Raw genomic sequence first — 13,199 nt, forward strand, 5'->3', positions numbered from 1 at the left:
TTCCTCTGGTCTGGGTGACTTCTGTACCTTTAGGTCTTTCAGCTTTTTGAGCACTTTCTCTCTTGTAATAGTAAATGCACCCTCACCATTCTCCTTCCTTCCTTCAAACACTACAACATCAGGCATACTGCTAGTGTCTTCCACAGTGAAGACAATGCAAAATACTCATTAGTTCATCAGCCATCTCCTTGTCCCGTTATTATTTCTCCTGCCTCATTTTCTGGTGGTCCTATATCCACTCTCATTTCTTTTTTTTTAATATACTTGAAAAAACTTTACTTTCCAATTTAATATTATTTGCTTAGCTTGCTTTCATATTTCATCGTTTCCCTTCTAATGATTTTTTAGTTGCCCTCTATAGGTTTTTAAAAACTTCCCAAACCTCTTTCTTCCCAATAATGTTTGCTTTGTTGTATGCCCTTTCTTTTGCTTTTACAATAGCTTTAATTTCCCTTGTCAGCCATGATTGTATTATTTTACCGTTTGAGTATTTCATCATTTTTGGTATATATATGTCCTGCATCTTCTTAATTTTTCCCAGAATCACATGGCGTTGCTGGTCTGCTGGCATTCCTGACAGCAGCTCCTTCCAATTTACTTTGGCCAACTCCTCTCTCATACCACTGTAATTTCCCTTACTCCACTGAAATACTGCTACATCAGACTTTACTTTCTCCCTATCAAATTTCAAGTTGAACTCAATCATAATGTGATCACTAGTTGCTAAGGGCTCTTTTACCTTAAGCTGCCTAATCACCTCTGGTTCATAATACCCAATCCAGTATAACTGATCCCCGAGTAGGCTCAACAACAAACTGCTTGTTTGGTTAGAGCAGTTAAACTTTGGAGCAAACTGTATGCCTTTAAACTCAATACACTCAGCAAAACTGGTGTTCTTTTCTCATTGACTATCCTACTTGCTTCAAAATACCGTTCAATTCACTCAGTATACATGAGCTTCCTGATGTAGCCAGCTGTTTCTGCTTTTTTTCTTTCTTTATTATTATTATCATCACCCGGTACTCACTGTTCATGAACCTGTGAATTTTGTCCATTTTCTGCAATTTGTTTTAACTCAATCATCTCTGTCTCCTTAATTGAAAAGACATGTGCTGTGCTGTTTTTTTTTACTCCACTGTTTTTCTTTTCCCCTCGTGGAGAAACAAATGTGTTGTGCTTTTTTAAAAATTTGAATATCTTTCTGTGCTTTTTTAAAACTCGCAAAGTGCCCCACTGCACTTCAACAGGTAGGTTGGTGTCTCAGATTCATTTAAAACTTATTCATCACCACTGTTATGTTTTGCATCTCCAAAAAATACAAGTAATTGGAAGAAAAACAAGGGGAGACTAAGAAAAGTTTGTATGCTTTGTTTTTACTTTAAGCAAGACACGCCCATATATGACATGGCGGCGTGAGGACAAATGCCATCAACATACTTTTACATATAACCCGCAATGCATTCTGTAAACAACAAGGAACGCTTAATCAAACAAAATATTTACAATATTACACAAATATTACCGAAATATAAAATACACAACACCAAACACCAAAGGTTAGCAACACCAGTTTCTGCATTACAATTTTGTTTCAGTTGATAGATTTTTGCATTTTAAGTGAATTGAGAACAATGAAGTTCATGCAGGAGAGTGACACTGAGATAAAAGATCAGTCATGATCCCAACAAAAGACCGAGCAAGTGCAAGGGACAAAATGACCTCTCCTCTTTCTTACATCCCTTAGTCTCAAGGAATAATAGTCTTTAAATATAGTCATCACTCATCTGCAGTTTACTTTTTAAGAGCCTTACTGAGATTCAATTAGCCCTAGTTTGCTGATGGCTGACAAAAGACCACGACTGTATTAGTATGGAAGCTTGTCCACTATTAGCAAAAAAAAAGTCACTTACTTTCTGCCTATTTTGTTGAGGATTTAGAAAACACCTAATGCCTGACAATGGATGTACTATTGATCTTTTAGTTCCTTATTTGATCTTCAATCAAGTGACTCATGAAAGAGCAATTAAATACACGTTGGTACTTCTCAACTTTGTCAAGAAAGAATGATGATTAGTGGAAATGGAAAGAAATATAAAAATAAAACACATATAAGATTATGGTGTTTATCAAACTAAAATCTCCAAATTTGTTTTGAATTGTTTTATTTAGCACTAAATAACCATCAACAAAAAATAATTTGGGGTGTTACGGTTGACTATAGTCTACAGAATTACGGAGAAGTTGAAATATGGAGAATTCTCCCTACATAACTCCCAATCCAGTATAGGTGTATAAGATGATGAGAGGCATTGATCATGTGGATAGTCAGAGGCTTTTTCCCAGGGCTGAAATGGCTAGCACGAGAGGGCACAGTTTTAAGGTGCTTGGAAATAGGTACAGAGGATATATCAGGGGTAAGTTTTTTTTTCACACAGAGAGTAGTGAGTGTGTGGAATTGGCTGCCGGCAACAGTGGTGGAGGTGGATATGATAGGGTCTTTTAAGAGACTCCAGAGCAGGTATATGGAACTCAGATAAACAGAGGGCTATGGGTAACCCTAGATAATTTCTCAGGTAAGGACATGTTCAGCACAGCTTTGTGGGCCAAAGGGCCTGTATTGTGCAGTAGGTTTTCTATGTTTCTATACTACAATATCTGCTGAAGGATATAGTCAACCTAACTGAAATCCTCATCAGCACTATAGAGATGGATTATTATTAACTACTTAATTTGGGGGGAAAATGCCAGTTAAGTGTTAGAAAAATAACGAGACATGATAAATTTTTACCTTCCAAAACACTCCCCGTCTTCTGCTACATATAATTAATTTTCAATGTATTTGCATACCTAGAACCTGGCACAAACTGTGGGAAATCAATGTCCACCCTAATATAATGTGTGTAGCAGTACACTGCATCAAAATAAAATAAACAAGGAATGTTTACAACAGCAACAGAAGTCCATATGAGGATGTGTGTATCTATTTTATTAAAATTACATTTTTTTATCTTTACAATTAAGCAAAAAGGCTTTTCCTGACATCCTGAATTTAAGAAGAGCTCAAGTATGGAATCACTTAAAATTTCTCAAGAAAAATTATTTCAGAATCGTCATACAATGTAAAATACCACAGATTGTTTTCAGCCTTTATGGTAGAGTAGTAGGAAACAGAAAAAACAGAAAGCAGATCTCACATCTTGACCAAATTGAACATCAATTTCTTCAGAGATTAGAAAACTTACAGGGAAGACTCTGAATGATATAAAGGAATTTAAAAGTTAGCTATTTACACTTACATGTATTGATACACATACCTTTATATAAGCTCCAGTTCAAATTGTAATTAATCCTTGTTTATTTTCACTGAGCACACTGTATTTAATTACTTTCACTGTGGGCAGAACATAATTCTGATCACAGCTATAATGAATATATCATTTAATAAATTAACAAAAGAACTTAACCATATTTATGATTTTGTAACTAATTTTTCAACAAGTAATAACATTTATTCACCTATGTTGTTAAGGTAATTAAGGCAACTATTGCAAAATGAGGTTTAAGGCTTTTAAAAGCAAATATTAAGCAAAATTATTGAAGCAAAGTAATTTATTTGTAATTCTTTAACCCAAGTGGGGATCCTTTCTGAAGGAGTTAAGCAACGTTCAATAAAGATCTATTATATATCTGCACTACAAGAACTAAACAAGGATAATTTGGTGCAATAAGACAGATGCTTGCAGAGTATTTCTAAACCTGCAGTAAAAATACAAATACAAGATTTGAATGTGAATCTCAAAGGTTTATGCATAGAATCTACTATATGGTTCACAAATACTGCTGTCAGCATCACCAGAAACCACTCATGGCATCATGATGTTTCTCTATCCCCTACTCCAGCAGAGGCATTCACATTAACAAATAAATAAGCAAACACATGCAAAAATAACATTAAAGTGAACATTGTGTGAACTCATGAGGTGACGGTCTTCTACTATCATTAATTAATTATTTAACCGTAGCTAGCAAAATCGTCAACAAATCTGGTATCTTTTTTTCCCTACAGCTTAAGTAAAGTTTCATAACTTTTACAACTAAAAAGTATTGCAGATGTAGAGCACCACATTATATTCTGACTAAAAAGAAAGTTTGCAATCAAGGACTTCAATAGAAAAGTTCAGACAACAAGGAAAAGCCTACAATATTGACAAATCTAAATGTATTGGCTGTGGGGGCTAAAGGTTTGAAAGTGAAATTCTCACCAGTCATCCAGAGTATCTCAAAATGGCAAAATAGTTTCAATCAACCCAAATGTAAACTCAGAAATAGTCAGAAAAGTTACAATCTGATTTTAATGTAAGACTTTGTTTAGCTATCAATTATAAAATACATCACATTTTCTTTAGTATTTTCCCTTGTAACTACATTTCTCTATAATTTATTCCATAAATCCAAACAGTGCTGCAACCAAGTATAATTAAAATGCAATATTTAACTGTACAGTAATACTTCAATAAATTTTATATAAAAGATTAATAAGCATGTCTTTGTATTACATGTAAAATGTGAACTGTTACAGTAAAATCAGTAAACTCACAAAATCTGTCCAATGGGTTTCATAAATGGGAATAAACTAATTCTACAAATTTAAGATTAATCGAGCAGTATGTTTAACTTTGCATTGATTGTCAAAATGACAAGTACAACTTGTTTCATTCAACAGTTTTGCCATGCAAAAAAACCCAAAATAAATTAATAAACACAATGTTAAGTACAGTGGATTTCAGTTAATTGGTCCAGTGGGTAGTTGGGGCAGCTGGTTATTTGAGACAAATCTTAAAAAAAACATATCAAGAAAATAGCTAGGATTCCTTTTGTTCATTTTGGACACTATGCTGCATAATTGGGCAGGAGACTGGTGCCAAATTGTTTCTGACTATCATCAGTCGTGTGAACTTGTGTGGCCATTGAGACTGCACTGTGCTTAATTAGAGGGAACAGTTTTGAATAGTGTCAGTTGTATCTGTTTTTGTTCAGAAGTAGTGAGTTTTGTCACTGATAGTTGACAGGAAATAAGCAGTAAGACTATTTAGAATTGTTTTGCTCTTTGCGGTTTCAGGCACTGAGGCTTGGAGATGCCGGAAATGCCAAAGAGTGAAAACAAAATTATTTCACTACTTCAGCATTAGGATCTGTGGATCAATAATCATCTTGAATGTTACAACAAAAGTTGAGTTTTGGAGGATGCGATTGCTGAAAGCATTGTGTGAAGTCAGTGCATTATCTGCAATAGGTTTCTGCGCTAATTTTGTTAATTTACATTCGATCAAAAGAACCATGATAGCGTGTTGAATGTCCATTGTATGTGACGATGACAGTGAAACCTGTTTTTAAAGTTCAAAAACCATTCCACTCTCTCGACCTCAGAAGTCCAGGTCCAGTAGTCATCACAAACTGCAGCCTTCTTTAGTTGCAGTGAATTCTACTGTACCTTCTCATGCCCTTTACTCTCCACAAAGCACTGCAGAACTGCCTTCTTGGCCTTTGGATCTCACTGTTGATTTCATCGCTGGAGAAGACTTCACATCCCAGGACAGGCATGTCCCTATATTACCAGGGTATGAGGCCCACTGGCTACCCTCACCTTGTTTAGCTCACCTGTAGAAACAGTATACTGGGGTGTAGCCAGTGTCTCACGCAAACAGCTACTCAAAGCCACGGGTGAGAGCTGAATGTCTGATGATGACCAAAGATGAGTGAGCTGTCCCAGAAAGGACACGCCAAGTCCCTTCACCTCTCTGGACACTCCCCATACACAGCAGCGTACACTGGGTAAATTCCTTCACTGATAACAATTAGAAGCTATTACACAGTTTTATGGTACTGAATGGGGCATTGGTAGTGTTCTGTATTTTATTTAAGGACATAACTTATTACTCAGTTTGCCTTTTTTATTCCTTCTTAACCATTTCCCTGAAACTTTGGCTAAATGGGGCAGCTGCTTAATTGGACCAAAATGTACTGGACCTGATGTGTTCCAATTAATTGGAATCCATTGTGTTTCCAAAGCAATTTTACAAGATTATGTTTCATTTAAATTCAAAGGAATATCATCTGCATTTTTGAACATAAGTATAGAATTATAAATTTTTAATGCCGGGCCAAGTTTAATGCTCATGATCTTCACTATATCTACTTGTGTTAGCAGAAGAAAAGCTTCCCCATCGATTGACTGTTAAAAACAAGAGTGCAGAATTTTAATTTACATCAGGATATGATCATTTAACTGTCATATTACATGCATTATTTCTCAAAGTGCTTTTAAGTCTAAGTTGTAACAATGATCCAAGTTCAAGATACTAAAGAAAACAATCACCATGAAATTATGCTGTGGGAGGCTGACAGAAAAATTGTTGACATGAGACTATTAAATAGTGTGGATAAAAATCTCAGAAAGTATGCTAAGCATAAAAAGGCTGATGTCCAAAGTGTTAGATTAGAACTTGTATAAACTTGACGTAAATGCTATCTGAGACAGAAGCAGAGTGGTGCAGCTATTAGAGCTGCTCGTTCCCAGCTCTCAGAAACAGACTCGATTCTCTGCTACCTTTCATATGGATCTGCATATTCTCTCTGTGATTTCCTGTTGGTGCTCCAGTTTTCTCCCACATCCCAAATGCTTACATATTGTTTGATTAAATGGTCCCCTGTGTCTAAGGGAGTGGTTGAATCAGAGGGGAGTTGCATAGGGCATAGAACAGCACAGCAGAGCAACATACCCTCCACCCCAGGGTATCTGTGCCAACCCTGACACCAATCCAGACTAATCCCCTATGATTGCCTATGGTCTGTACCCATTCATTTCTTGCTTATCCTTGTACCTTTAAATGCCTCTTAAACATTGCTATTTTATTTGATTTCATCATATCCCCTGGCATCGTGTTTCAAGCTGCTACTACTTGCTCTGTAAAAATCTCGACTTCTCAGCCACCTTTAAACTTTCTTCCTCTCGCTTTATAGTTATGCCCTCTAGTATTTGACTTTTCAACCTTGGCAAAAAGACTCTATGTTTGTCATGACCTGCCCCACTCAAAGCCATGCTGACTTTCCCTAATAATACATGTTTTTCCAACAGAGAGCAGATCCTATCAAGTATCTTCTCCAATAATGTCGCTACCATTGATGTAAGACTCACTGACATATAACTGTCAGAGTGGCACTCGGAGAGGATTTTGTGAAGGTCTCATCTAGTGACGCAAAATGAGTAGAGCTCACGAATAAGCCTTTCCCCAATTTAGCACCATCTCTATACCCCGTAGCAGTACAACTATCCAATTGCTTTAAGATCTTTTTATAATCTGCTTACATATCTATTCCTCTGTATCCTACTGGCTACCGGGGTGTATCTCCCATTGTGCCTCACTGGATGTGACCCTCAGGATGTCCTCTCTAAATGCTGCTGTGACATCTACCTGATTAGCAATACAGCTGGCACTGTACCCCTTTCTATCAAGATCAGTTGACGGGGATGAGGGGAAAACAGGTTACATGGGCATTTAGGGAAAATTTGAAATATAGATACATTGGTTTATTCTGTTAGTTGAAAGTAGATCCATTATCAAAGTCCATATATGTCACCATATACTACCATGAGATTCATTTTCTTGCAGGCATTTACAGGACATTAAAATACAATAATTTTTTTTAACTTTGCAAATCTATATATATTATACATAAGACAGCATATCAAGTATACAAGCTATGCTGGCATAGACTCAATGGGTTGAAATTGCCTTGTACTATGGAGTTACAACGTCTTACAGGAACAGGCCCTTCAGCCCACTGAATCCATGCTGACTATCAAGAACCTATTTATGCTATGACTAATCCTATTTTATTCACCCCCATACTCCTACCTATTCCCATCAGAGTCTAGGACTCTCATTCATGGTTGGGCAATTTACAGTGTTACGACTGTGCCACAACTCTGAGGGGCCGAAGGGTACAAAGTAGCCCCCTCCTTTGTGAGAATCGCAAGATCACTATTAATTCGGGTCTGGGACCCAGGAAATGAGAGAGAGACGTCCAGAATACACAGGTTTTGGAATGTGTGTCCTGGACCCAGAAAGGCGGAGCCATTGATAATGGCCATTGTCTCCTGGAGACGGAATTGTGTATTGAGTACTGTACTATTCATTGAAGCTGTCAGGGAATGACCAGAGTGGGCTGGTTGGGGGATGGCATCATCCCAACCTGGTTGACATCTGAGACCCCATGAGTAAGGATAAAAGAGGGTCTGGGGAACAACCCCTTCAGACGCACCAGGAGAAACGCTAGAAATCCCATGACAGTGTTTAATAGCAACAGCCAATGGGGACTCGTGTGTGTGTGTGTGTGTCCATCCTTGCCCGGATGACGGGTTTTCCACTGAACGGCTTAGCTAAAGGACCGGCTACACAAACGGTACTCTCGAAGGATCGACATCATAAAAAGGAAAAGCTGGCAAGTTTCTAAAATCTCTCTCTTGACTCCAACCAAAGGCTGCAGCCTGAATGAACTAAGTGACTTTGATATTTCCATTGAACAATACTTTATCCCCTAGACAACGATAGAGCTATTTCTTATTGATTATTAGTATACCTGCACTTTTAGATTTAGTATATTATCTGTATGTTTGCATTGATATTATTTTTGTGTATTTTTACTAATAAATACTGTTAAAAATAGTACCATCAGACTTCAACAGACATCTCTATCTAAGTGACCCAGTTACGGGGTTTGTAACAACAGTAGCTCATTAATTTATCAATCTGTATGTCTTTGGGATATGGGAGGAAACCTGAGCACCTAGCAATCACAGGGAGAACATACAAACTTCACACAGACAGCAGCTGAGGTTAGGAAGGAACAACAGTCCTTGAAGCTATGAGCCACTCCACTCACTGCACCACTGTGCTGCCACACAGTGTGTGGAAATGTGGAAGCAACTTTTACCTCCTCTTTGAAGTGCTTGGCCTGTTGTTCACAGCCAGTAAGTTTCTGAACAAAGTTTCCCACCTACAACAAACAAATAGGAACATCTTATAGTGAATTTATGTGGTGGACCATTGAAACAATTGTCCTTAAAATAGAAAATAAAAATACTGAGGCAAGTGCTTCAAATGACTAATAAAATAATTGGCTTTATTTGTCCCATGTACATTGAAACTTAAAGTTTTGTGAGCAGTTTTGGACCCTTAACTAAGAAAAGATGTACTGGCATTGGAGAGGGTCCAGAGGAGGTTCGTGAGAATGACCCCAGGAACGAAAGGGTTAATGTATGAGGAGTATTTGATGGCTCCAGGCCTGTACTCTCTGGAATTTAGAAGAATGAAAGAGAATCTTATTGAAAACTATTGAATATTGAAAGGCCTGGATCAAGTGGACATGGAGAAGATGTTTCCTATAGTGGGGTATTCAAGGATGGCCCTAGAAGGATGTCCCTTTTGAACAGAGATGACGAGGAATTGCTTTAGCGGGAGGATGGTGAATTTGTGGAATAAATTGCTGTAGACAGCTGTGGAGGCCAAGTCATTGGGTATATTCAAAGGGGAGTTTGATAGTTTCTTGATTAGGCAGGGTGTCAAAGGTTACAGTGAAAAGGCAAGAGAATGGAGTTGAGAAGGTTTATAAATTAGCCATAATGGAATGGCACAGCAGACTAGATGGGCTGAATGGCCTGATTTTGCTCCACTGTCATGTTCTTATTGAAATAATGAAATATACAGTGAAATGCATCTTATCAAATCATCGAGGGCATCCGTAAGTGTAGTCGCACTTCTGCTGCAAACATAGCTCGTCCACAAGAAATAAGATGCTTGATAAGATAAAGTTAATTGTTTTAAAGCAAGTTGCAATTAATTATCTTAAATCATTTTGTTAATTGGAAGTAAACTAAAATGAAATACTACAGTAAAAATGCCCAGTATGTTTCAGGGAGTTCTGAATTTAAGCAATGACTAACTACCTGGGTTCATATGTAAAGGACCATAATTTACTGACAACACAATTAAGCGGCTTGAATCTGGAACAATTTGGTAACTCCAACACATTTATCACATTCTTATATGGTCACATTTTCCCTCCTTTTCCTTCCCTTCTCTTACCTCTTCGATAGTCCATTTGGCTACTTTGCTGGCACTGATCCCTGCTACACCTGGAAGGAGCTTGCAATGTTGTTCCCAACACAGGGACAATGAGCGAGCTGGATGTGGAGACATGGCAGACAGAAAGACTGATTGTTGCAAGACTTGTTGTATGCCTTCTTTTGGAATGTCTAAAAATATAGCACCAGAAAACACTAAAATTTGATAAATGATAAATTTGGTCCCTTCTGAACATAATAAGCATTTATTTTATTTTTAGGATGTTAGAAGTAGGATGTTTTTTAATTGGAATGTCTAATTCCACTTTTTAGCATCATGAAATTGCCAATAATGGACTGATTGACCATTATTGTCTGATATATTGTATGTTTATAATATAATGAGAGGCATAGATAGGGTAGAGAGCTACTAACTTTTTGGAGGGTTGAAATATCTAATACTCAAGTGCATGCATGGAAGGTGAGTGTGGGGGTTCAAGTTCAAAGGGGATGTGCAGGGCAAGTGTTTTCGCTTTTACAAATTGGTGGATACCTGGAACGTACTGCCAGAAATGTAATGGAGACAGATACAATAGAGGCATTTAAAAGCCTCCTAAATGGGCAAATAAATGTGCAGGCAATGAAGGGATGTGCACATTGTATAGGCATTTAATTAATAGTTTAATTTGTTTGGCATAACATTGTGTGCCTGTTCCTGTGCTGTATGTGTTCTAAGTAAATCAGCATATTTGATTGTCACCTAAAGGAAGGCTCACATACAGGGTGGGATGAGCACATAGGGATGAGTGCAGAGTGAAGAATGTGAAGAGAGTGGTGCAAGCAAGTAGAGGAGGCTTGCTTTTTCCTGAGGCAACACACAGAAGTTGGTTGAGCAATTTAGTGAGGAACGGAAGGGTGGAGCATGCTGGGAAGTGAGTATTGCCCTACATAGCAATATGGCCTGTTATTATTATAATCCCATGGCACCCGCATACAACTCCAGCACACTGGTGCAGGCAGCAGGACCAATGCTTGAGGACACACATAGTTCCTAAAGGAAGCTCTTGTCCCAGCTTATCTATCAGTTTAGTGACCCACAGCATCACCTCACAGCTCCTGATTAGAACCAGGAACTGACTGAGCAATGAGAGAGAAACAGTTGGATGTATATAAGGGAAGTTACTGATTGGGTTAAAGAGGCAAATGAACGCTGGGCGATGCTCCATTTGTGAGATGGCCCTCCAGCACAGATTCAACTATGATTCAACATTGGTTCAACTATGTTATTGGATTGGATGGAAAATTGTAACTTTACTTGTAGTTTAACCTACTTATGCATATCTGTATTTTATATAATTACCTATATACTTGCAATTGATAACTGTGTATTTTTTTTAGAGGTTGCAGTTGTGGGTATCTCATTATGTGAAGAGGAGGTATCTCATTGGTTAACTATGGAAATTCAATGGAATTAGCAAACTGGTATAAGAAGGCCAGACCACATTGGTCAGCCTCTTTGTCTCTCTCCCCTTTGTTGCTTTCCTTTCTCTCTCTCCTTCTCACACTCACTTCATCTTTCTGCCTTTGACTTTTTTATTCTTGTAACATTTAAATGATCATAAGCGACGAGTTTTATGCTTCATTCTTGACTTCTGAAAAACCTTGGATCAAAGGCATCAGGACCAACAATATGAAATGTTTGGAGAGATGGTAAGCTTGAAAATATATCCCAGTATTAATCAGTATTTTCAAAAGAGAAGAATATAAACTGAATCAAAAGGACACAAAACACAAGAATGTTTCTTGTGTACATTCATAGGACATTTCAATTAAGGAGCTTGAATCTTATCTAATTTGTATCCATGGATTCCATAAAAAGTATAAAATTCTAAAAGGCTTAGTATAGTGCTTAGATAATTGAGACGTCGAACTCTATCTATCTATCGTCAAAAACTATATCAGCAAGTTTGCTGATGATACTAAACTGGGTGGCAGTGTGACATGCGAAGAGGACGTTGGGAGAATACAGGGAGACTTGGATAGGCTGAGTGAGTGGGCAGATACTTGGCAGATGTCATTCAATGTGAATAAATGTGAAGTTATCCACTTTGGAAGCAGGAACAAGAGGGCAGAGTATTGTCTGAACGGTGTAGAGTTAGGTAAGGGAGAAATGCAAAGAGACCTAGGAGTCCTAGTTCACCAGTCAATGAAGGTGAATGAGCAAGTGCAACAGGCAGTGAAGAGGGCAAATGGAATGTTGGCCTTTGTTACAAGGGGAATTGAATACAAGAGCAAGGATGTTCTTTTGCATTTGTACAGGGCCCTGGTGAGACCACACCTGGAATATTGTGTACAGTTTTGGTCTCCAGGTTTAAGGAAGGACATTCTGGCAATTGAGCAAGTGCAGCGTAGATTCACTAGGTTGATTCCTGGGATGGCAGGGCTGTCTTACGCAGAGAGATTGGAGAGATTGGGCTTGTACACGCTGGAATTGAGGAGATTGAGAGGGGATCTGATTGAAACGTTTAAGATAATTAAAGGATTTGATAGGATTGAGGCAGGTAATATGTTCCAGATGTTGGGAGAGTCCAGTACCAGAGGGCATGGATTGAGAATAAGAGGTCAGTTATTTAAAACAGAGTTGAGAAGAGCTTCTTCTCCCAGAGAGTTGTGGAGGTGTGGAATGCACTGCCTCGGAAGACGGTGGAGGCCAATTCTCTGGATGCTTTCAAGAAGGAGCTGGATAGATATCTGATGGATAGGGGAATCAAGGGATATGGGGACAAGGCAGGGACTGGGTATTGATAGTGAATGATCAGCCATGATCTCAGAATGGCGGTGCAGACTCGAGGGGCCGAATGGTCTACTTCTGCACCTATTGTCTATTGTCTATTGTCTAAGTGGTAAACACCACATGTTCCATGCACATATACTTCAGCAAATATCTACTCAAACATTAACCCACTTATTTTAAATGGGTAAACAAGAGGAAATCTGCAGATGCTGGAAATCCAAGCAACACACACAAAATGCTGGAGGAACTCAGCAGGCCAGGTAGCATCTATGGAAAAAAGTA

At 38.1% G+C, this 13,199-nt stretch overlaps 1 protein-coding gene across 1 annotated transcript in view; it reads right to left on the bottom strand.

The window, feature by feature from the left end:
• Positions 1-4,277: 4,277 nt before the first annotated feature.
• The window catches only part of l3mbtl1 (L3MBTL histone methyl-lysine binding protein 1), a 92,474-nt gene continuing 83,552 nt past the window's right edge, over positions 4,278-13,199 (bottom strand). Inside the window, exons 21-23 of the mRNA XM_059981197.1 lie at positions 10,146-10,243; positions 8,995-9,057; positions 4,278-6,232 (exon numbers count right to left, since the gene is read on the bottom strand). Of these exons, the coding sequence (XP_059837180.1) occupies positions 6,083-6,232; positions 8,995-9,057; positions 10,146-10,243 (311 nt within the window). The 3' untranslated portion in view covers positions 4,278-6,082. The remainder of the gene's footprint in view (positions 6,233-8,994; positions 9,058-10,145; positions 10,244-13,199) is intronic.

The sequence above is a fragment of the Hypanus sabinus genome, chromosome 9, assembly GCF_030144855.1.
Source record: "Hypanus sabinus isolate sHypSab1 chromosome 9, sHypSab1.hap1, whole genome shotgun sequence".
NCBI classification, from domain to species: Eukaryota; Metazoa; Chordata; class Chondrichthyes; order Myliobatiformes; family Dasyatidae; genus Hypanus; species Hypanus sabinus.